Source organism: Piliocolobus tephrosceles, chromosome 1 (assembly GCF_002776525.5).
Source record: "Piliocolobus tephrosceles isolate RC106 chromosome 1, ASM277652v3, whole genome shotgun sequence".
In the NCBI taxonomy this organism is placed as follows: Eukaryota; Metazoa; Chordata; class Mammalia; order Primates; family Cercopithecidae; genus Piliocolobus; species Piliocolobus tephrosceles.
The window spans coordinates 69,427,022-69,452,551 of record NC_045434.1 but is presented as its reverse complement, the minus strand read 5'-3'; the positions used below and the strand labels follow the sequence as shown (position 1 = coordinate 69,452,551).

The 25,530-nt window shown below is 47.4% G+C and overlaps 1 protein-coding gene and 1 pseudogene across 1 annotated transcript; both read right to left on the bottom strand.

Moving 5' to 3' along the window:
- Positions 1–431: 431 nt before the first annotated feature.
- LOC111537044 lies at positions 432–13,296 on the bottom strand (annotated as a pseudogene).
- Positions 13,297–23,006: 9,710 nt separating this feature from the next.
- Positions 23,007–25,285, bottom strand: FAM71A (family with sequence similarity 71 member A). Its single transcript, XM_023203795.2, has one exon. It carries the CDS (start codon positions 24,888–24,890, stop codon positions 23,118–23,120), a length of 1,773 nt encoding a protein of 590 aa, XP_023059563.1. The 5' UTR covers positions 24,891–25,285; the 3' UTR covers positions 23,007–23,117.
- Positions 25,286–25,530: the final 245 nt, after the last annotated feature.

Below are 25,530 nucleotides of genomic sequence, written 5' to 3'. Positions count from 1 at the left end.
CTCCTATTAATGTATTTACTTTTATAAGTCTTCTCTGTTTAGGAGTATATGCTATACAAGTACATACATGCTGGGTTTTTGCCATGAGAACTATAGTTCTCATCTCAAATTAGTGACTTGCCTTTTAACCCATACTTACATACATTTCATTTCCATTATAAGACACTTAATACCCTTCTAGTGGTACATTCTAATCAACGTATTTTGAAAATCTTGATTTTTAAATAAAGCTTGTTATGTATTTAAATAAACGAAACCTGTTAATAATTTAACAGTTGAAGCACAATATAATAACTATGTTGTTTTGTTTAAACTAGTTCACAGCTGTAGGAAAATGTTTGATTTTACAACTATAACCGAGGTGAGACTGGACAGTTGTAAGCAGTGAAATACTAGAATACAGTGAATGAATAAATAAGATTTTTTAAAAATCAGTGGCCATTCATTAGTTTGTTTTTAGGAACCTGGAAGAAATGGTCTTCTTTAAGTTTCAAATGTTCTGGTAAATGTAGGCATTTCTTAGCTTCCTCAATATCACCTTGAATTGCTGAAAAAAGTGACTCTAAAGAATCAAAGTTCTTTCAGGTCTGAGGTAGCCAAGGATGGCCACATTGAAGATCTCGCCGCCGAAGTCCTCTTTGAAGATACCCACGATATGCGTTTCCAGGGCCTTATTTGTGTTCTTAGAGTATGGGTTCCATCCTATCCTCATGATCATCTTATAGACATCTCCACTTCCAGCACTGGCCCAACCATAATAAACGCCAGCGCATGCATCAGCTGGAAGAGTACTACTTGTTCAGGAAAGTTTGCTGTGGCCATGCCCAGTGCCTGGATCCACAGCACCTGGCCTGGGCAGAAGTAGAGCAGGTGCCTCAGAATGCAGTCCACTTCGCTTCCTCAGGGCACGGGCTGTGGCCCAGTCCACGCATTGCCCAGACCCCTGCACAAGGGGGTCCATTGGGGGACTGGGTGTGAACTCTGTGCTGGGGCAGACGCCCACGACATGCAGTGGTGGGTGGGTCTCTCACGCCGCCAACCCCAGGAATAGTTTCTGAGGCAGCTGGACTAGGGAGTACTGTCATCTGCACCTGCTTCTCCCACACACTTCTCTGATGGGGGCCCCCAGGGACGACACTGATGGGAGCAGAGGCTTCTCAGGGATGATTTGGGGATGATTTGGATGGGGAAGGCAGAGAGAAGAAAAAGGTGGTCTTGGATTATGCAAGTTCTACTGTATTAATTCAAAACTTCAATTTGTCCGCACCACCTCCATTTAAACTGAATCAAACACATGTTGGCACAGCATCAGTTTCACCATGTCTGAGGCCCTGGACCCAGGTTGGGAAGAGGTTTGCCTAAGCATGCTGCAAGACCACGCACAGCCAGCGATGTGCAAGTGCACACCTGCACCCACACAGGCGAACACAGCCCAAACATGTGCAGGCGCACAGTGCTGTCTCTTGGCCAACAGACTGTGAAGGGAAGTGAAGTGGGACCCGAGCCGGGTGCCAGGCCAGTGAAAATCCTGAACTGGCTGCTCCTGGCTCCGGAGAGTGCAGATTCATAGGGTATGTTGAGGGGAATGCATGGGTTTTAATGCGTGCTAAGTGACCTCTTTGATGGAGGTTTCAGGGTAAGGTTCAATCCTTACACTTCATAACAGCCCTGGCTCCCACCCCAGCCATCATCTTAGGACATGTCAAACGTCCTCTCCAACAACCAGTACAATTCAGACACTTCAGATATTTAAGTTCTTCCCCTTGGTGCAAACAAACCCAGCAATGGCAGTTATTGCATCATCTAAAAAGAAGCATTCTCTTCTCAATTAAACTCATTCTTGAGTATTCAAATCCAGTGACTAGGCAATTTTAATCATCTCTAAAGCAAACAGAAATTTCCGCCAGATTATCAGGCTCACTTAACTTCCTGAAGCCAGTCCCTGAGGGAGCATCACCAAGTCTCCTACTTAGACCACCGGGCTTGAGGCAGCTCTGGACACCTTGGGCACAGTCAGGGAGAGTGGGAGAAGGGAGTGGGGGGGCGCCACCTGCTTCTGCCATCTGGGTCCCTCTGTGTCTCAGTTCCCTTCAGCTAGAGCCCTCCCACTGCTCTCATACACCTCATACTCAGATTTCTGACTGAAGTCCTCTTCCCTGTCTCTGGCCAGGCCACAAGCTCTTTCTTGTCTTGGTGAAGCCACAGGTGTGTGACAGCTTGGTCTCCATTTGCCCACCAAACCCAGCCTCCTCACCACTGGCCCCTCAAGTCCTGCTCTCCTCAAGACTTCTTTCCTGACTATCCTGCCCCCAGTCGACCTTGCACCCCAACCTTGCTCTCTTCTCCACCATCACTAAGGAAGGCTTTTCTTGCCTACTAGACAACAAGCTTCTTCCCCAGGCAATTTATTTTCCCTAGCTCAAAGGTTACCGTTCACCCTTGGTGTTTATTACATGATTTCACTGAACTACAGATGTAGCATGTGTGGCAGCTGGGGTGTGGGGGAGAAACAAAGGTGACCTGTACCATCTACATGTGACATTCCTTTCAGTTTTCCTTTCCAGTTTGTTTGTTTCTTTGTTCTTGCATCAAACATTGCCCATTTATCATTTGTCTGGTATTGTGAAAGACATTGGGCATAAAATAAGATAGATAAGACACAATTTCTCCCCTCAGTCCCCAAGGGAGCTCGGAGTCTAGTAGGACAGTAGTTAGAGGTTCACAGCAGATAGGTACAATACAGTGTAGTGAGTGCAGTGATAAGGCATTGTGGGAGTGATGCAGAAGGGCTCCGAACCTGGGTGGGGAGGAGGCTCAGCTGAACGTTGAAGGATGAGTAGGCAATAGCCAGGGGAAGGTGGGGGTAGGGGGAGGGAGATCGAGGGATAGTGGTGTAGCAGGGAAAGGGAACTGTGGAAGGCACCATGACGTGTGCTGAGAACTGAGGGTAGTTTGGAGTTGCTGGAACTGAGGTTTGAGGCAGAGAGTGGTGAGCGATGAGGCCAGAACTGCTCTAACTCTGGGGGGTGCCATACATACTGCAGTCGTCATGATAGGTAGCCCCTGTTGTGCACAAATTTTGTGGCCTTAGTCCATGGCCCTGAACGTGACTGAGAGGTAAAGCTAAGCTTGGTGATAAGGACTACAATCTGATAAGGACTGAAGAAATTGAACTTCAGCCTCATGCTATCCCCAGGTGACTGAGCCCCTACCATGCTGTGTCCTTCTGGGCACCCATAAGCTGGTCTTTTCCTTCTCACCCCTTCCTCCTTAGATCACAGGCTGTTAGAACTAGAAGAAACCTTAAATGCCATCAAGGGCAATCACTTCTTTCAACAAATAAAATAACACTAAAGCAAATAAAGGCCCAGAAAAGGGATTGGTTTGCCAGAGGTCACATAGTCAGTAGTAAAATCTTTCAGGTCTGTTCTTCCCCCAGACCCACTTACCTACTGGCAATATCCCCAACATCCACCCTGCCCCCCACAACTTCTCCTGGTGTTTTCTTTCAGGCATTTGGATGTGGCTGAGGCTGATTTGCCAAATCCCCTCCCTAAACCTTATGGTTAATGAATTGGGGGTGGGTCCTGGCAGTTGGACAATGAGGCCCCTGGAGAGGTTTATTGGGGAACTGTAGGAAATGCACTTCCTTCCTGTGCAAACTTCCAGAAGTGCCAGGTGCTCCTGGATGTGTGGGAAGGACCTGCACACAGCCACTGGGTAGAAATTCTCAAAGGAAGTTTGGAAGAAGGGGAGCCTTGGGAGACACACAAATGTAAGGCAGCAGAGCTCCCATCTTTAACATTTCCCCTCACCCCTTTGGGAAAGACTGCCAGAGACACCTGTACAGCCTGGTGTGTGGTCTGGGGTGACTGTAGAGAGGGGCAGTCAAAGGAAGAGAGACTTTCCTGTTGCCACCTACTTGGTAGTGTCATCGGGGTTGGGGTCGGGGGCAAACACTTGGAATTTCAGGCCATGATCAGGGAGGGAGCAGTGGTCCCCCCACCCCGCCCCCGTGATGCTGGGAGGGCTGGAAGGAGCCTAGAATGCTCAGAAGCCCCTGGTGCTTGTGCAGCTGTAGGCCTGGGTTGCACGTGTATCAATTCTGTGTATCAACAGCAGGTGTTTATCCTCTCTTCCCCTATTTTCTCTCCCCTTGATGTAAGCTGTCTTGTGACTTGTTTTGGCCAATGGAATATGAGAGTAACACTAGCAGGAGCTTTAAATGGGTTTGTGTGTTTTGGCTTCATCTCCTGAGCTTTCCGGGTTATGAGGAGAGCTTGTCCTGAGTGTCCACTAGTTCCAGGACGAAGACCCACAGTCTGAAGCAGAACCACAACATCTGACGTGCAGGCTATTGAATGAGAAATAAATACAATTGCCATCTGAGATTTCAGAGTTGTTTGTTAAGCAGCATGGTCAGAACAAACCCTAGAATACAGTTATTTTGAGAAAGACTGAAAACACAAACGACCCGTGACTGAACACGAAAAGGTTTTCTTCTCTCATGTAAAAGTCCAAAGGTAGGCCATCCAAGGAGTCACCAAGACCCAGGACCCTTCCAGCTTTCAGTTTCATCCTCTCCAGGTTGTGGCCTTCATCTTCATGATCCAAAGTGGAGTGAGTGATCAGAGTCCACGTTCTAGCCAGCAGGAAGTAAGGCTGAAGGATGGCAGAAGGACATGCCTGTCCCTTTAAGGAGACTTCCTAAAAGTTTTACACCGGGAGTAATTTCGAAAATATTTAATGACCAGTAAGGCATGGGTTTCAGTTAATCAGAATGAATGCCAGCTATAAACAACAGGTACATCTCTACCTGGGCATGTGGGGTAACTATCAGCCCTGATCACATCTTTCCACTTACAGATTTCATTGGCAGATCTTAGTCACATGACCACACATAGCTTCAAGGAAGCCTGGGAAGCACAGTCTTTACTCCAGAGAGCCTTGGATCCAAACACAAGTTGGAAGTTCTAGTATCGAGGGAGAAGGAGAAGGTATTTACAGTGGGACAGCTAGTGTCTCTGCTACGCAATTAAAGACACTTAGCAGAGCTCTTGGTACAGGTCCATAAGCCCTTTCCACAATTTAAAAAAGAATTTTCCAAGTTTCTCTGAAAACTTTCATGAAAAAGTATTTTTCATAAATCATTAGTCAGCAGAATCTGACCTGATGTGTCTATTCAATTTGGGGCGAATATTCGTACATTTGCTGCAGAAATATAATGTGTTTGATTATGAGGTACTACCCTGGATCCCCCTACATACATACAGTATGTATACACATACACATATATGCACGTACACAGTATTACCTTTATAAAATCTAAAAAAAGCCTGAACTTGAAGCACGTTTAAAGGGTTTTGGATAAATCAGGTGATCATACATCCCAGTTTTACAATGGTAGTCCTGGTGAAATTATTGATAGCTCCCCCACCCCTCCTTTACACTTTCAAAATTGCCTGGTTTGCATGATAAATTATATGGTCAACCTGTGGATAAGGGATTGTGTATCTGTACAAAGTTAAGCTCTCAATAAACGGCAGCAGTTATTACAATTCCCAAGTCGAGCTCTTATGGCCACTGTGTTTATACAAGAATATACTAAAATTTTTTAAGGTAGCCATTCAGTTCCTCACACCTAAACAGTACCCTCATCCCGATTTTGGCACCATTCTTTATGAATTGGCTTCCAAGACTGCGTGGCAGCCAACTTCATCCCAGTTGCCTCTTAGTGGTCACAGGCTTGGAAGTAGTGAGCACTAAATCAAGGCTGTTTTATTGAAGCAGAAAAGGGACCAGCACATTTTGAATGTTGACAGGCTTTTCTTTCTTTATTTATGGTGAATTTAAAAATAGGCCTGGAGATGACTTTTCGCAGCTGAAATCTGCATTCATGATATCCTCTTTCCACAGGAGAGATGTGGAGAACATCCGACTGGAAAGTCCATTTTGATTTGAGGTTCTTCCTCCAGGTTCCACAGTCAGGAGCTCAACTCCTGGGACAGGCGCCAGTGTCTGTCTAAGCAGGGCCAGGCCTGAGCAGCATTGTAGATGGTCCCTTTCTGTTCCCTCCTCCCTGCATTGCCTCACCATCCCCGCTCGACTTACCCTCTTCCAATTTCCCACAGCAAAGCACAGTGTGATATTTCCCAAACTTGGCTCATCTTCACTTGCATCTGGGGGTGTTGGAAAACACAGATCGCTGAGCCCTGCCCCCAGGAGAGTAATCGAGGAGGCTGGGGCCAAGGCCACGAATCTGTATTTTTAACTGTCCCCTTGGTGATTCTGAAGAGCACCCTAGATCAAGAAACACTGGGCTGGGCACGGTGGCTCATGCCTGTCATCCCAGCACTTTGGGAGGCCGAGGTGGGAGGCTCACTTGAGGTCAGCAGTTCGAGACCAGTCTGGCCAACATGGTGAATCCCTGTCTCTACTAAAAATACAAAAATTAGCCAGGCGTGGTGGTGTGCACCTGTAATCCCAGCTACTTGGGAGGCTGAGGCATGAGAATCACTTGAGCCTGGGAGGTGCAGGTTGCAGTGAGCTGAGACCACATCACTGCACTCCAGCCTGGTTGACAGAATGAGACTCCATCTCCAAAAACAAAAAAAAAAAAGAAAAGAAAGAAACACTGACATAGTGCAATGAGCAAGGGCTTTGGAATCAGACTGGAGTTCAAATCCAGCTTCTGCCACTGTGGTCATGGGCCATTACTAAGCTTCTCTGAGTGTCAGTTTGCCCATTTGTAAAAGGTGAAAATTGAGAGAAAAAAACAACAACTATATATAGTTGTTGTTATTGTTGTTTTGAAGGGTAGCATTTTGCTCTGTTGTCTGGGCTGGAGTGCAATGGTATGATCAGCTCACTGCACCTTAAACTCCTGGGCTCAAGTGATCTTCCCGCTTTAAATCCCCGTGAGTAGCTAGGACTACAGGCACCTGCCACCGTGCCTAGATAATTTTTTAAATTGTTGTAGAGAGAGATTCTCACTCTGTTGCCGAGGCTAGTCTTGAACTTCTGGCCTCAAGCAATCCTCCTGCCTCAGCCTCCCAAAGTGTTGGGATTATAGGTCTGAGGCACCACACTCAGCCAAAACAATGTATTTAAAGATCCTGAAATCATAATTGGTAGATTAAAAGGACTCAATAAATATTAACTCCCCCCAAGTTCTGAATCACAATAAAGCATAATTGATTAATAAGACAGTTGTGGGTTACTCTTCCAGAGAGACCAGCCCAGCATTTAAAGGGGAAGGGACAAAGTGTTAAGACAAAGAATCAATTATCTTGCGGGGTACAGTGGCTCAGCACCCATAATCCAAGCATGTGGGGCTGCAGTGAGCTGTGTTTACACCACTGCACTCCAGCCTGGGCAACAGGCTATCTCAAAAAAAAAAAAAAGAAAAAAAAATTAATTATTCCCTAGACCTTGGTGGAAATGTTTGAGGGGAACAGGAGAGATCTTCCTAGCCCTTGTAAATTATACCTAAAGGATTTCTTCTTCTTCTTTTATTTTTAAAGACAGAGTTTTGCTCTTGTTGCCCAGGCTGGAGTGCAACGGCACGACCTTGGCTCACTACAACCTCCACCTCCCAGGTTCAAGCAACTCTCCTGCCTCAGCCTCCCAAGTAGGTGGGATTACAGGTGCCTGCCACCACATCTTGCTAATTTTTTTTTGTATTTTTAGTAGGGACAGGGTTTCATCATGTTGGCCAGGCTAGTCTCTAACTCCTGACGTCAGGTGATCTGCCTGTCTCAGACTCCCAAAATGCTGGGATTACAGGCATGAGCCATCTCGCCCAGCCGATTTCCTATCTTAATGGGAAAATTTTAAAACCTTTACCCTTTATTTTTCCCTTCTTACCAATAATCCTTTTCCTGTCCCTCATTTCAAAATCAGATTGGTCTGATTCTATCATGCCAAAACTACTGGTTAATTTTAGCTTATATTTGATAGAATGACAGCCTGTGGGAGGAAAGTTGATTAAGTCTGTTTCTTTTGTCATGATCATAGTATAGTCCCTATATGATATTTACTCAGCTCTCTTTGGCTTGGGCCAGGGATGATAGGATGCAATGTTGAGTTATCAATCACTGATAATGGCTTTGGTAGGCTTTCATGATGGCCACAACCATGTTCCATGTCCTGTAAATTCATAGCTCCACATCCATGGGATGGAGCCACAGGTGGAAGTGGTTCTTGGAGGAAGGTGGTGGAGAGGACTCTTTTTGGCATGAATGCCGAAAGGGTTTCTCCAGCTCTCCAATAACAACAAAAGCAGTTTTGTTTCCCATGTTGTTGTATGTAGTCAACAAATATTTATCAGTTGCTTGCTTGATTTTATGTTTTTATATATGCAATTTCTCTAAAATCTTTAGGAATCTAAAGTTCTTGGTTCTAGGAATCTAGTTCTTGGTTATGGGAGAGGCATGGAGGGGGAGAAATGAAGTGTGATATTAGATAACATTTTATAGTTTAACTTTTACATTTCTGCTATATTGTGTGGCTATATGGCTTAATGAGAAAAGATGGTCTTTGGCGTTTGACATGCTTGGTTTCAGATCTTGCCCCCATCATGCTATTACTGAGGATACTCTCAGTGGCATAACCCAGTGAAACTTTATCTCATCTAAGTCATAGTCTAGTGCAGGGGGCAGAGGGCAGGATGAAGGGTGCTCTGTTCCATGTAGTCATTCAGGGATCCAAGCTCCTCCCGTCTTCATCACATGGTTCCATGGTACCCTGGGTCATCCAGATAGTGATGTGAAAAAGGGAAGTGGAAGCTCATCTGCAAAGTCTTTATGGGCCAGGCCTGAAAGTGGAAAAAATCACTTCTGTCCCCATTTCAGTGGCCAGAACTCAGTCATGTGGCCTGCCTAACTGCAAGAGAGCTAGGAAATGTAGTTCAGCATGTGTCTAAAAATGAAGAAAATGGATACTAATGAGCATTAAAAGGTTCTGCCACAGCTATTCATCAGCTTTGTGACCTTGAGCAAATGACTGCAACTTTCTTAGCCTCAGTTCACTCATCTGTATAATGGGAGTAATACAGATCTCATGGGACCGTTGTGAGACTTAGAGGAAATAGTATACATGACGTGCTTGATATCCAGTGCGTCCTTCCCATTTTAAATACACAGATAAGCAGTTTTTCCTTCCTCTGGGCAACTCCAAATATTGACTAGTTGAAAGTTGGCCTTCAGCAAACTTTTATGTCATTAGGGGAATATGGATCAGCACACACAGCTCCTATGCCCTGGGAGTAGAGTGTTGAGTTTGGGTGATCTCTCAGGGAGGCAGCAAGGTGGTCCCTGAATCTTGGGGGAGTTTGTCTTAAGGTCTTTTCACAACATATGTGAAGGTTTTGCTGAGCTATTATCTGAATAACCAGGAACAATGGTTCTCTAGTTACCTCGAGGAAAGGACCAGAACAAAATGATTTCCATGGCAGCACCAAGCATTTATGTTAATGGAGGTAAAAAAAATCTGATGGAAATACTGGACTATTGCAAAGACTTTGGAAGAATCTTTCCTTCTCTTGAGATCTTTAAGAAAAGGTCAGTTTCTTTTTTCTTTTCTCCTTCCTTCCTTCCTTCCTTCCTTCCTTCCTTCCTTCCTTCCTTCCTTCCTTCCTTCCTTCCTTCCTTCCTTCCTTCTCTTTATTTCTTTCTCTTTTTTGACAAGGTTTGGCTGTGTTGCCCGGGCTGGAGTGCAGTGGTGTAACCTCAGCTCCCTGCAACCTCTGCCTCCCAGGTTGAAATGATCCTCTTGCCTCAGCATCCTGAGTAGCTGGGATGACAGGTGCCACCATGCCTGGCTAATTTGTTTGTGTTTTTGTAGACCGGGTTTTGCCATGTTGCCCCAGCTGGTCTCGAACTCCTGTGCTCAAGCGATCTGCCAAGTGCTAGGATTATAGGCATGAGCCACTGCTCCTGGCCGGAAGAGGTCAGTTTCTATATTTGGGGGCTGTTCAGCACATTTCTTTTTAGGATCAGAAGAATGGGCTGAGGCTTCTGGGGCCACCTTCATCCCTGCTGTCCTTTCACGGAGTGGTCCTTTTCTCCTTTCTTCAAGAAATGAGGCACCTAAGCCTTTGTGGCTGAGTTGACCTGCCCCTTAGCCTCTGAGGCCTGTTTTATAGGAAACTCCAGAATGCCTAACCCCTGATCGGGTTCCAGAACAATGTCCTAGAACATACTGTGCACTCGATCAGCCATACCCAATGAGAGCCAAGTTCAAGAGGGTCAGTGGGAAGGTCAGAGGGAGATGCAAGGTGAGAGGAGAATAGTGAAGTGCTGTCATGGAAAGTAAGATATAAATGAAATGCCCCTGTTTCCAAAGAGGCAGTACAGCCCACAGGCTTTGTTCTCGGGCGTACCGTGGAGCTAAACCAGAGCTCAGAGGCAAGATAGGAGAAAGAAGGCACAGGCTTGGCAGCCAGACGCTTTTTCTTCCTCTGCTTTCTGTTGGGTGGCTTAGAGGATGCACACAGAACTCAGACTACGCTCTTTCCTCTGAATGACTTCCAGCCACACCCCTCCCCAACCCCAAACTGAAAGCCATTCTATTTTAATATTTCTCTTGGGAAGTAGATTCCAAAATTTCCCTAAGTCTTCCCGTAAGAGGAGACTCTGATTTCCAGTAAATCCAGGGTCACATAGTTTTCTATATTCATTTGCATTTGGTTTGCATAAATTAGCATGCTACCAAGTCCTGGACTCTGAGTCAAAGCAAGCCAGGGAATTAATGCAAAAAGACTCAAGCTTCTGTGCCCCTGGGAAATGGCAGAGGAAGACAGCTTCAGCCTCAGAGCACACAGCACTGAGTTGTAAGAAACAGGTCTCATCATCCCCTTGGCCAGCAGATTTTCACCCTGGGCCCACTGAGAAGCCTGCCAGGGGGTCCTCTGTTGTCTGGAGCCTGAGGCTTCATCCTCAATGTGTTGGAGCCTAGGAGAGAGGATTAGAGTTATGCGGTAGGTGTGGAGCTGTGTTTGATGGGATAGGAGTTGGGTGAGGAGGGATCCTCGGTTTTGGGTAAAGGCAAAAAGGCAAGGAAGCCAGGAAAAAGCAAGGAATTGGAATAAAGACAGAGTGTGGGAGAAAGGGAGTGAGCTGGGTACAGGGGTGGGAGCAGATGTAGAAGGAGGAGGACAGAGAGTCTGAGTCGGGATTGAGACAGCCCGTGGGAAGTGGACCCCTAGCGTAGAAACAGGAGAACCAGAAAGGAGAGGTAAGAGGGGGCAAGAGTTGGGGGAGTTAAGTAGAGGCAAGCCAGCAGGCAAGCACTGCATGGCTAGTTGAGAATGGAAAGGGGACGTAGTGATCTAGGAAGTTTCTGTTTAAAGGCAGAGAGTGTATGGTCAGGCAGTTTCCCCAGGGGCTGTATCTATTTTCTTGTTTGTTTTTTGTTTGTTTGTTTGTTTGTTTTTGTTTGTTTGAGATAGAGTTTTGCTCTTGTTTCCTAGGCTGGAGTGCAATGGTGCAGTCTCCACTCACCGTAACTTCTGCCTCCCAGGTTCAAGCAATTCTCCTGCCTCATTCTCTCGGGTAGCTGGGCTCACAAGCATGTACCACCACTCTCAGTTAATTTTGTATTTTTTTTTTTGAGACGGAGTCTTGCTCTGTTGCCCAGGCTGGAGTGCAGTGGTGCGATCTTGGCTCACTGCGAGCTCCGCCTCCTGGGTTCACGCCATTCTCCTGCTTCAGCCTCCTGAGTAGCTGGGACTACAGGCGCCCGCCACCAGACCCGGCTAATTTTTTGTATTTTTAATAGAGACAGGGTTTCACCGTGTTAGCCAGGATGGTCTCGATCTCCTGACCTCGTGATCCACCTGCCTCGGCCTCGCAAAGTGCTGGGATTACAGGCATGAGCCACCGCACCTGGCCTATTTCTATTTTCTTTTGCCAGACAGGTTATGTTAGACTGGGGTTTCTTGCTGAGGTCTGTCCTGGGACTGTCTGAGGTGTCACGAAGAGCCCACAGGTACAGATGACAGATTTGAAAGTGACTCCAGGCACAGCAGATGACAGCAAGACGGGGCTCCAAGTTGTTTTTCCAGAAGTAACAAGCTGCTCCACTACCCACACATGTAACTCATTTTCCCTGTGGCCAAGACACTCCTGTGCCTGAGGGAAAGGCAATGTCTGCGGCAGAAACGGAGCTGTCCCCCAGCCAGGGGAGAGAGTGGCACCTGGTATGGTACTCAGTGCTCTAAGGCATGGAGCTTATTGACTGCTGACTGTAGACCAGCCACTCACCACAGTGTAGGTTGGAAGCCTCCTAAGGCCATGCATTTTGCAGAGTCAGCCCGTGGTGGGGCCAGGAGTGTGGGCTCCAGTGTCACCCCTTTGGGATTTAATCCTGGCTCCACCTCTGAGGGCCTTGGATAAGTTCTTGTAACTCCTCTATGCCTCAGTTTCCTCATCTGTAAAATGGGAACAATAATGCCTACTTCATAGAGTTGTGGGGAAAGAACTAAGCACGATAATCCCTGTAGAGTTCTTAGAAGAGTGGCTGGCAGAGAGGAAACACTCAGTACAGGCTATGATGACACACGGCAGCCCTGATAAGATGCAGTAGGAAGATTGCAGAGGTTGGAAAGAAACATCGGATGGGCTCCCAATTGCTTGGCTCCGTGCCCGATGTGGCAGCTGCTCTTACAATTTCAATTTCAGTTGCTGCAGCCACGGCAGCAGGCTGTGTGGATGATGGCCAGGTTCAGGCTCTGGCCAACCACAGGTTGGGAAATGGCACTGTTAGCTCATGATGTTTCATCTGGTTTAATGACGTTTCTTCCTGTTTTAAGTTTTCCTTTCCTTTTTTAGGGGAGTATAAGGGAAAGAAATTGCCCCTTCCTTTCTTTGGAGAGAAGGAATCCATGAGCTGGAAGGAGGGACCTTGGCATGAAGAAAGGCGCAGGCCCCTCCATAACTTGTTTCTACCACTCCCCTTCGAGGGCCCCTGGGGAGGGTTTGTTAGTCTTGAATCTGTGGCCAGGAGAAGCCAGAAATCCTTCGTGGGGTTTCTGCCTGTCCTAGGCCTCCTGTCAGAGCTAGCGGAGATCTGCTGGAAGGAGGCCAGGAGGGGGGGATGTATGGATGCCATCATGCCTGGATGGAGGACCAGAAGGTCTTTATAACAAATATAAAAAATATTTGTGGCGCTCCTAATATGTGGCAAACTGTGGTAGACCTGGATACCCAGAAACACGGCCACTCGCCTAAAGGAGGTTGCAGGCTATACTAATTAAAATAATTATTTCAGTACCTTCTTATCAACAGAGTCCTCCATGGAGACTATTTCTCCCCCTGCCCCAGGCACACAGAAGCCTTGAGGTTCTCAATGTGGCCCCACAGTGAGAGCACACCCAGGTGGGACTCTCAGCTTATCACTGATTTGCAGAGCTGCTGTCTTGCAGCTAAAAGCAATGTGCTGGCGGATTAAAAAAAAAAGTTCTGGGAGGCTTCTTAGAAGGTCATTCTCCACATCATTAACTATTCAGATTCGGGAGCACAGTGCCAACCCCCCTCTGTTTACCACAGCCTTGATCTCCCTCTCAAGATCCAGTCGCTAATGCTATGGGATGTCTGGTGGCCCCACTAGGGCTCCCCCAACCCCCACCTCGAGCCTTAGCTTCCGCCTGTTTGGAGCTGTTATCAGAGGAAACAGACTTGAACATGACAGAGTTGCTGTTTCTTGGGCCTGACCAGAGAGTTGTGTTTTCTTGGCCTATATCACCTCAGATTTATCCTCAGCCTGACCGCAGTCATTATCAGCTAAATTCACCATCTCTAGATGCCCAGAAGATTTCAAAAGTGGTCTGTAGGCTGCCGGTTGGTGTTAGAGTTCAGAGAATCCCTGGACTTCAGCATTAGAAAGGAGCAGCTGCTGTGTCGGGGGTGTCAGGGGCTGGATGCAGGGGCTGTTGCACTGATCCCAACTTGCTCCATTCACAAGCCCCTCATCCATCTCTGAAGACTGGACCAGAGCCAGGGCTGGGGCAGGCCTCTCTGGGCACAGGGGCCTGTTAGCATTAGTTTCATTCCTTCACCAAGAGGCCTAAAGACATTGGAATGATGAGGCAATTAATGTGAAACGGAAACAAGTGGCTTTAGTTCCAGGCATTTGAAACCGAAAGGAAGCTGTTGACATTCTTTGAGACCCACTCTAGGCTATGCTTTATGCTGTGCTAGCCAGAACTCTGCTACTTACTTGAAGTAGGACCTTGGGAAAGTCCCTTCTCTAGGCCTCAACTTCCTCATATGTAAAAGTGCATCTGGGATTAGTCAAGACCCTTCCAAGCCTGACATGCTATGGGTCAAGTATCCCAGTAATCTCTCTGTCACTCAGGGATCAAAGATTTACAGGTGTGTAGGAGAGATGGGGAGGAACAGACTAAGACATGTCCTTATGAGTTTAGTTAACTAAAAGGGTGGGGGAAAGAAAGGGAAGTAAGAAAATAAAGTGAAAAGGTGGAAGAAGGCAGAGTGTAAAAGAGGGAGTTAAGGAAAGTACAAGAGATAGAGATGTCTGCTGCAATTTCTCAGTACTCTTCAGATACATCCTGGCCAGGTTTACTTTCTTAGGGGGCAGGATAGATTGTGAGGGTGTAGAAAATGGTATTTTTTCTAGGAGAGTCATAATAGTATTGCCATCCCACATGCTCTTATACGATGTGACCTTGTCATTTCTCTACCAAGATAAGTGCAGTCTAATTTCTCTCCTTTTAAATCTGAGCTGGCCTTAAGACTTGCATGAACAACAAAATGTGGTGGAAGTTATTCCAAGTGACTTCTGAGGCTCGGTCAGAAGCAGCTTTCCCTTAGTTACTTTAAGACGTTTGTTCTGAGGGAAGCCAATCTGACTACCTGAGGCCATTGTGCTGGAGAAACCACACATAGGCATTCCTGTTGACAATCCTAGCTGAACCCTGCCTTCTAATAATTTCCCTCAAGTCTTATCAAATAAGAGAATGAAGCTATCTTGGACCCTGTAGGCCAGCCATGCTCCAGCTAAGTATTACTGATCAATTTCACTTTATACCACAGGGAGCAGAAGAAACACCTAGCTGAGCCCTACCCAAATTCCTGCTGTGTTTGTGCCTAGATTTTTTTATAAAACAAAACGTACTGGAACAGGATGGTAGGAGATTTTTTGGTTTGTTTTTTAAACCCTTGTTTCAAACAGCAATGAAAAATCCTTAAAAAATGTATAAATAAGACTTTGAGGTTTTAGAGGTGTGAAATTTCAAAAGAAATCTGGAGGCCGGGTGCAGTGGCTCACACCTGTAATCCCAGCACTTTGGGAGGTGGGCAGATCACGAGATCAGGAGATTAAGACTATCCTGGCTAACACAGTGAAACCCCGTCTCTACTAAAAATACAAAAAATTAGCCGGGCATGGTGGCAGGCACCTGTAGTCTCAGCTACTCATGAGGCTGAGGCTGGAGAATGGCATGAACCTGGGAGGTGGAACTTGCAGTGAGCCAAGATCGCACCACTGCACTCTAGCCTGGGCGACAGAGTAAGACCTCGTCTCAAAAAAAAAAGAAATCTGGAAGCCAACTTTTCATTTGCCCACTAAGGACTTTAGTACAAAACTACCATCTTCTTTAGGTCATCATATCGTTTTTGTTTTTGTTTGAGACAGAGCCTCACTATGCCACCCAGATTGCAGTGCAGTGGCACAATCTTGGTTCACTGCAACCTCCCCCTCCCAGGCTCAAACCATCCTCCCACCGCAGCCTCCTAAGTAGAGAGGAATGCAGGTATGCACTACCATGCCCAACTAATTTTTAAATTTTTTTTAGTAGAGATGAGGTCTCACTGAAGCAGTGTTATTGTCTGGGGTAAATACCCGGGTTCATAATCTGGAGCCAAGAAGATTAAGGACATGAACACACACGAGGAGTAAGTTTAGTAGCAGAGGTTTAATAGGCAAAAGAAAGAGAAAGGAGGGCTGGGCACAGTGGTTCACACCCCTAATCCCAACACCTTGGGAGGCCGAGGTAGGAAGATCACGAAGTCAGATCGAGACCATCCTGGCTAACACAGTGAAATCCCGTCTCTACTAAAAAATAGAAAATTAGCCAGGTGTGGTGGCGGGTGCCTGTAGTCCCAGCTACTCAGGAGGCTGAGGCAGGAGAATGGCGTGAACCCGGGAGGCGGAGCTTGCAGTAAGCCCAGATGGCGCCATTGCACTCCAGCCTGGGTGACAGAGCGAGACTCTGTCTCAAAAAAAAAAAAAAGAAAAGAAAAGAAAAGAAAAGAAAGAGAAAGGAGAACAGCTCTCTCCCTTGCGAAAGAGAGGGTATCCAAAAGGGGAAAACCCAGCCTGCAGTGGACTACACCCGATTGTATAGGTAGGCTTGAGAAGGCAGTGTCTGATTTATGTAGGGCTCACAGATTGGTTTGACCAGTATGATGTTTACATAGTATTGGGGGAAGGCTGTGTGCTCTACCCTAATCTTATTATGTAAACGGGGTCTTTGCCTGGCTGGTGCTGTATTGTCTTCTTACTGCACATGTGGTTTGACAAAAGGAAAGGAAGATGGAGCTGCCATTTTGAACATGACTAGTCCCAGGTAGCCTTTTCCTATTGGCACAACTGCTGGCATTCACCTGTACAAGCTTCCAGCTTGCTTGTCTATGTCTGCAGCTCGATTTTACAGGCTACTCTTTGTAGAAAAAAAAAAAGAAACTATTTTGGGACTACTTTTCATGAAAAGAGAAACCTTACCAAGGACTCGCAGTCAAGAAGAAATTAAGCAATTTCTTCTTAATTCCTATATCATTACTATATTGCCCAGGCTGGTCTCAAATTCCTGGGCTCAAGTGATCCTCCAACCTCAGCCTCCCAGAGTGCCAGGATTACAGGCATGAGCCACTGTGCCTGGCCATATTGTATTTTTTAAAGTACATTTTATCATGAAAAAGGGAGAAAAGGGACTACATCCTACCAGAATGGCTAAAATGAAAGAGACAAACACTACCAAATTTCGACAAAGATATGAAACAACCAGAACTCTCATATATGCCTAGGGGCAGCGTAAAATGGCATAGCCACTTTGGGAAATAGCTCGGTAGTATCCACTAAAGCCGAAAATATGCATATATTCAATTCCATTCTTAAGTATATACCCCACAAAAATTTATGAGCATTTTAACCAAAAGATCTGTGTACAAATGTCCGTAGTAGTAATCTTTTCTTTTCTTTTTCTTTTTTTTTTTTTGCTCCAGTCAAATGAGAAGCAGTGATGTTTTAATATGCAAATGCCCATCAACAGCAGAATGAATAAATAAATTGTACCATATTCACACCATGGAATGTTGTATAGCGAACAGAATGAATGAACTATTATCAGAAAAGACATGGACAAATCTCATAAACATGATGCTGAAAGAAACCACAGTCAAAAAAGTACATTATTATGTGATTCCATTTATATGTAGTGGGAAAAGGAAGCAACATTAATTTATGGTGTTAGAAGTTAGGATAGTGGTTACCCTTAGGGGTAGTGACTGAAAGAGATCATGAGATGGTTACTGAGGGTGTGCCATGATGTTTTCTTTCTTCATCTGGGTGCTAACTGCCTGGGGTTGCTTACTTTGTGAAATACCGTTGAGTGGTATGCTTCTGACCTGTGCACTGCTCTGCATGTGTGTTATACTTCAAAATAAAACAGTAAGATACAGGAGGAAGGACATAGTCTCAAAGCAAAGGACAGGTCATTTTGTTTTGTTTTGAGACAGAGTCTTGTTCTGTTGCCCAGGCTGGGGTGCAGTGGTGGGATCTCAGCTCACTGCAACCTCTGCCTCCCAAATTCAAGCGATTCTTCTGCCTCAGCCTCCTGAGTAGCTGGGATTACAGGTGTGCACCACCAGACCAGTTAATTTTTGTATTTTCAGTAGAGACAAGGTTTCACCATGTTGGCCAGGCTGGTCTTGAACTCCTGATCTCAGGTGATCCACTTGCCTCAGCCTCCCAAAGTGCTGGGATTACAGATGTAAGCCACCATGCCCGGCAAGAACAGGTCTTTAAAAAATATATTTAACTTTATGAAAAGTTTTATGAAAAATATACTATATTTGTCCACATTTTTCTCATCTCTCCTTGAACCAGTATAAATTGCTTTAAGACAGGGTTCTGGGGCTATGCCAGTGTCAGTGGGAAAAGAAAACAGGGGTGACAAGATTGACATCAATTGATGCTGTGAGGAACAGGCCAGCTCTTTAAGGAAGATGCCTCTCAGCTGCTCCTGGCTTCTGCGCTCATAGTTCAAATGCACTGTGTTGTGTGCATGTCTAGGACGATGCTTCCCAACCTTTTGCAGACCATGGCATACGCAGAAAATGACAACATTGGAATGGCACACTGGCGTACCAGTTGGGGCTCCTTGCAGTCAATGCTGACTGGCCTCACCCTTCAGCCGCCCCCGGGAAGAGAGATCAATACATTGGCACATCTGTGGGAAAGCTCCCATTAAAGAGTGTGGGGAAGACATGGGCCTTCATGACACATTTCAGGTTCTCTAAACTGGCAAAGGGGAAGAGTCTGGGCTTCCTTTGACCTTTTGTTCTCGAAGAGCCCAGCTGTGCACACCCCTCACCCCTGCACTATAGCTCCCATTTGGGTAGTGAAAAATCACAGGACCCAGGGGAGTTATGCAGCATTCGGGAATGGAGACCTGGAAAGCCATACGCTCCTCCTTGCTTTTCCGTGAGCCCCTCTTCTTGCTGTCCCCTTTACAACCAACAGTCCCTGCAGGGGGAAGGCGCTCTACTTTAGTCAGTTCCACCTCCCTTCCAGATCTCATCCTCCTTCCAGCCTAATTTTCCTCACACTCTCATGCTTCATCCCACTGCTCACCCCCCACCCCCGGCTCTCCTCCAGCACATCACACATTGCGCCCAGGCATGCTGAGCTTGTCTGCCATCTACGAACAGGCCCGTGTCGCCCAAGCCCTTCTCTTTCCCTGTCATGCCATAGCCTCTTCCAGGAGTGCTCAGCCTGCTGTTTCCGCTCAGACCTCCCCTCCTCAGCAAAGCCTCCTTCTGTGTGCTGCCCGAGAGCCATCCCTGCTTGGGTTTGTGTTACTGCTGTGTATGGCAGCATCTTCACAGTGCCTGAGTTCCCATCTTGGCCCATCGTAGGTGCTCAACAAGTGTTTCTCAAATGACCACCAGCCTGCAGAGGGACCCTGCCACTAACTCCACCCCACCCCGACTCTTGGCAGTCACTCACTGTCCCCTTGATGGGAGCCCAGCCTCTCGGGGGACCTGTCTTGTGGCCATTCCATGCTTTGTCACCTCACTGCCAGGAGACTAGAGCCACACTGCCTGGTTGAGACTCATCTTTACCAGCTCGCAGCTCTGCCCGCTGCCTGCTCAGGGGTGGCTGCCAGCTGAGGGATTGAGCTGATTACAAGTGAATCAGCACCAGGCTGATTGTGGTGTGAAAAAAGGGAAGGGTGACTGTGTCTTAGCCTCAGTCCTGGCTCCCCTCCTTCTAGCCCTGACCTGCAGTAACAGCACATGGCCACCAGAGGCTCTACTGGGCGACTCATGCCCAGCGGAGAAGAGCCCAATGGGAGAGCATCTGACCCAGCTCCCAGCAGATGAGAAAGGAAGGGTTCAGGAGACCTCTACTCTCCGAGGTCTCTAGAGCTGAAGCCCCGCAGCCCCACCCAGCTGCCTTATCCTTGTGTTTTGCCCCTCATGGGTCTAGAAGCTGTTTTCTCACACCTTAACATCTTCCTCCTTGCTTGCCATGAGCTCCTCTGCTTGCCGCCCCCTTTACAGAACAACAGTCATGGTAGAAGGAAGATGTCTCCACTTTGTCAGTTCTGCCTCCTTTAGGAGAGTGTCAGGCCTAACCCATGTGTGCTCTGTCTTTCAGGGCATGGAAAAGACAATTGTCCTGTTTCATCTTTTCAATACCTCTTGACTCTCTCCCCCAGTCTCCTAACAGCCAGTTAGGTTCAGGGCCTCCCATCTCTGGCCAGGATTAGTGCAATGGCTTTCTGAAGGGTCCCAGGCTCCAGGAAGCCCCTTGCCCATCAAGTCTCCACCCTGGAACCAGACAGCCCTCACTGCCATCAACATCAGCCTCCAGTGGCTCCCAAAGGCCAGACATCCACACAGCACTCCACGGCCCCAAGATCTGGCAGCTTGATTTTCCTGCCCTGTGTCCCTCCTCACCACTGGTCCTCTACCCAACAATCGCCCCAACACACTGTGATGTTTCAAGTCTTTGTACTTTGCACACATTTTCCTCCGTGGCCTAATTCCCTCTCTCCACCCCTCACTCCACATCTCCTCTACCTTTACCCTTGCTCCCCATTCTTCCTTCACCTGGCACACAGCCCTACTTATCCTTCAAAACTGCCACTTCCTCTGCGAAGCCTTTCCTGACTCGTGTCCCAAAACCCCTCCTCTGAACAAATCCTGTTCCCTAAACATGCATCTGTCATTGTATCCGTCACTCAGAGTTGCAATAATTACTCACACACATGCCTGTCCTGTGTCCTCTAACGGCTCTGTACCTCCATGTGGGACCCGTGGCCAGCATACGTTGGTGGTGCCCAAAAGCTGTTGCACTGGAGTGGTTCCCTTTGCCCCATCACCTCCCACCTTGAGCAAGTCCTTTAGATAACCTGAACTCCAGTCTGTTGATCTGCAAAATGGAGAGATGTGAGAATCAGAAGAGAACACGTAATGAAAGGGTGTTATAAACTGCTAAGGGCTGTACAAATGTTTGTATTGCATTTTTGTCTTCCAGACCAGTGTTTACCTACAGTTGTCTGTGTGGAAATCAGAAGATTAAAGGAATGCGATGTGATCTTTTTGTAATTTCCCCACTTGGGTCAAGGGAAAAGCTGGTCGAGAGTAAACCATTAATTCATCTCCCTGCAGGCCCCCCAATCTTCTCTAGAATTCTGGGTTAATGATTCTGAGGTTGTTTTCCTCACAGAGCCAATTCATGTCTAATCTTTGGCATGTTCTCCCCTTTGTTAAGAATAACTTGACTCACTCCATTAATTCCTCATCTTGGGGTCAGGAGCCTTGTTTTGCAGAAGGAAATGGTGGCTGCGTGTAGGCCTTGGGCCTTCTTTCTTTTTCAACCCGCTTTCTTTTATGGATTCATGCCTACAATTCCCTCTATGGACAGAAGAGACCTCTCCTTACCTGCATAATGAAGTGTGTGACTTTTCTCAAAAGTAGCTTTAGGAATTAACTATGGAGGTCTAAGTTAGGACCATCCTAACAGCAAGGATGCTGTGACCTAACTGGTAACCCCCTCATGTGTGGTTTAATTGCTTTTGGAATCCCAGCAGAAGAAATTTTCTGAAGATCTAGTATGGAGAAGCCATTCTGGGCCTGGCTTTTAAGTGTTTTATTAGCAGCTGGGTGAGGACTGGGCTGCAAAGAGATACAGCCCCCATCAGAAGTGGTCCCTTGTGGGGAGCAAAGCCTGGAATTCCAGGGGGGAGGTCTGTTTCTAGCTGAGGCAGAGGCTGGGGAGCGAAGCCTGGGAACCAGACATGGCTTAAGGGTGGTCTGGACACTCTTGAGATAAGGCCAACTAAGGACTCTGAGCTCACTGAAGTTCCAAAGCCAACTCACAGCAGCTCACCACAGGCATCTCCCCTGCCCCCACATTCCCTCCTCTTAATCCAGGAATTTTGGTGCTCATCTCTATAAAGTTTAGACCATGGTGGTAGGAACATGGTAAGACTCAGGTTCTTGTGTTGCCTGATTCTCCTTGGATTTGCTAGTTTTCCTTCCTTCCCATGTCTCAGGCAGGTCTTTGCATAAAGAAGTGGGCTGGTAGATCTGCAAAGGTCCCTGTGTGACAGGAGCAAGTTACCCTCTTGAGCCTCAGTGTCCTCTTCTGTAAAATAGGGATATCATTCTTTCTTTCCCAAGGCTTTTTGTAATAATGTCATTCATATCTGAATCTTAACCAAATGGGCCTTTCAGACTTAGATCACGTTTGTGCATGCGTAAAAATGAAAGCATTAAGGAGAAGGAATTGGTGAATATATGTCTGGAGCAATAACTTCATCAGAATTGCCACGGTGATTGTAGGACTATTCTGATTCCAGAGGTGTTAACATGCAAAACTCAATATTGAAATGCAAAACCCAACAAAACATCCTTGTACCTACCTCCTTGCTTAAGAGCTAAAACAATTCCCAACGCCACTGAAAGACTGTGTTCACCTACTTGATCCAATCTCTTGCCTTCCCACCCCAGAGAAAGCCACTGTCCTGAATTTTTTCCCACTCCCTTGGTTTTGTTTTACCAAACACGTATCACATATGTAACATATTATTTGTATTTGATCTTGTTTTTGAACTGTCCTGTAGGTAGAATTTTATCTTATTCTGCAATTTGCTTTTTAAAGTTTTTGAAAGAGCAAAAGTTATCTATGCATATAATATGTGTAGCTGTCATTTTTTGTCACTGCATATACCCCTCTCAATTCTGTTGTCAGAAATTTAGGCACTTTCCAGTATTATTTTGCTATAAACATTCTCATGACTGTCTCCTGGAACATGTGTGTTTCTTGGGAGTATACTTAGGAGTGGAATTGCTAAGTCTAGACAATGTGTCCTCCCTGCTCTGGTTGCCAACACATGCTGCTGCTCCCTTACTCCCTCCGCTGAATAGTGCAAGGGGATGAGAGTTCTGTTCTTGCTTTGTCTTTGGATCTTCCAGGATTGGGGAGACAAGTTTATAAAAAGGATGGGGAGATGGTGGAGGTAGAGCTTCCAAGCTCCCAACCAGACTTTCAGCCATAGTCCTGGCAAACCAAAGCGAGGAAGAGGTTGAGGAAGGCTGGAGCACTCATCTAGGCTCTACTGAGCATGGGTGTGAGGTGGGGCTCCCCTTGACTGGATCCTGGGGTCTCAGGCTGTAGCACAGTTGACATCACAGAATCCACTGTGAGGTCACTGCTGGGCTGTGGAACACAAAAATTCAGCCAGCAAGCCACTCTCAGATGTATGGTTCTTTATTTAAACGGCAGTAAAGAACGCTGGAATAGGGTCTTCAGGGACACTCCTATGAGCTCTGGGCTCCTTTACAGCTTCCATCTCTGGGTCTTATTTAATGGGCTTCAAAGGTCACTGTCTCCATGATGTCCGTTGTCATAGAACCAACCATCTCCAGCCCCTGGCCACCTTCTGCTGTCTCAGCGATGGCCACGTTGGTGCTCCTCTCCACCGTCTTAGCCATGATGTCCACATCTCTACCGTGTGGTATGCTTACTGCTTTTGTAGTCAGGTTGGCTCTGACGTTCCTCAGGAAAGAGCTGATCCTGCCAAGTCTCTTGCTGGATTCAGAGCTGGTGGTCGATAAACTCCTCCCAGATTTGTGAGAGGTCCTGGACTCCTTTGAGATGGGCGTGTGGCTGACACCTTTATGCGAGTCCCCGTGCCTGCTGCTCCCCGGGCTGCCACAGCCTTTCTCCTTTTTGTCATCTCTACTGGCTCTGTGGCTGAATGAGGACCTGCTGGAGGACTTTCGGGCAATCTTGTCCCCCCTTGTTTTGTGGTGGCTTTCACCTGTCCTGCGGCGATGGGAACTCCTTCCGAGAGCCCTGTCCTTTTCCCTTCTTTCCCTCCCCTCCTTGCAAGCTTCAGCGCTGGCCTGGGTTCGCTCCCTTCCATGCTGTCCACTCAGGCTGCCCTTGCTCTGCCGGGTGGAGACAGGAAGTCCCGCTGCTGCATCCATGTCTGTTTCTGCAGCAGTCCTGCTGGTCAGTTCTACTCCTGCAATGGCCAGGCTCACACTGCCCTCTCGGGAAAGGCTCATGGACGTGCTGGAAACATGCTCTGAGGACTTGCCTGCAGCCCCTGCCACGGCCACCTTCGTGCTGTTTGGAGCCATGCTGGCAGTGCCTGCAATGGCCATGTTGCTTTTGCTTCCTCCTGCGCCTATGGTGGCCACCCCAGCTATGGCTGCGCTCACCTGTCCAGGGGCAGAATTGGCTGCTGCCACACTCAAGGCACCTGCTGTGGTGCCTGTTGCTGCCCCTGCTGCTGCTGCCTCTTTGGTCGCCCCTGTTGCTGGCTCCTCAGCAAGCTCTGTAAATGTTTCGGGGATGGATACATTGAGCACGTTAGTGGGTTTGTGAAAGTCGTGTTGGAGTCTCTCCCCTCCAGCATAAGCAGCAGAAGTGGCCCCACACACCTCAGAGACCATGTGGAGGCTCCGGATGCTGACCTGGTCCTGATCCCCCTTTCCTTGAAGATCCACGGCTTCCAGGCTCCTCCTGTCTTCCTGAAACACAGGCATCCACATCATGTCTTCAGCTGGAATGCCACAGGTACTGCTGTTACTTTCCATGGGTGGCCGCAAGAGGTAAATTAGTTTTTCCCAATAAGCAAAGAGGTCATCCCGTGTGTTGAGAGCGGGACACAACTGCAGATAGCAAGATCTGCCAGTGGCAAACTTCAGGCGCAGCTGTTGTTTCTCATGGTCGTGAACAGAGATCCGTACAAACTTCAGGGGGAGGAGCCTGGTGAGCTCTAAGTTCTTGGCTGCCTTGTGTTTTTTTCTCTTGGTGGCCTGGCCATGTCCAGCATACTCTTCGCAGCCGGTGGCTGGTCGTGCCAGCAGCATGACATCTGGGAGTGGGAGGATGGGGCTGGTTCGTGCAATGCCCATGGTCACCATACGGACGCGGTTGTGCACATCAATCACTTCTCCCCTTTTGGTGATCTGGATAAAGTCGCTCTCAAATATCGGTGCATATTTGAATATATCATACTCCCCCTTGTATAGTTGTCGCTGCAGTCTCCCCATTGTGGTGTTGAACATGCTCATGCTGGAGCCACTCTGGGCCGTGTAATACGGCAGCAGAGAATCACCATTCATGGCTGTCTTTCAGCGCAATGGCAGGGCTGGTGAGGCAGGTCTCTGGGTCTTCCTTGGCCTCGGTGGCAGATGAGGGACCAGTGGTGCTCCTGGGTCACAAAGATGGCTCTGCAGCTTGTCTCTCAATCCCACCCCACCCCACAGGCCCCTGCTGTTGCCTGAGAGCCTCCCAGAGGCTGGGGTGGGGGTGGGAGTACGGAAGATTGCTGTTGGGGGTTCTGTAGGTGCCTGAAATGCAGACTCTTCCAAGATGTAGAGATGCAGGGTGGGTTCCAGAGAGATTTTCTTCTGGGTCTAACCCCCTGACCTCCACCTCCGATTTTTTTAACTACAGTTTGTAGTCTCTCTCCCTGAGAGTCTACAAACTGTAGTCCTAGTGACAGTAAGTGATCACCCTATCTACCTAAATCCCCTTTGCAGCCATATTTATCTTCTGCTTCCCTTTGTGACCTGTTGCTGTCACATACCCCTTTGTTGTCATCCCCTAGGTCAGGGCCATGATCCCCTCACTAATACTCCATTGCCCTCATAGAGGACACAGCCCCACCCTACCAGGTACTCAAGTGGGTGCCAAAATAAAAATTTTTCAAATGAGAAAATGTTGTGTGGTTGCTTCCCTTTCCTCACTCCCAATTCAAAA

Coding starts and splice junctions, on each gene's coding strand:
- FAM71A (XM_023203795.2), bottom strand. CDS start 24,890: ATGAATGGTGATTCTCTGCTGCCGTATTACACGGCCCAGAGTGGCTCC.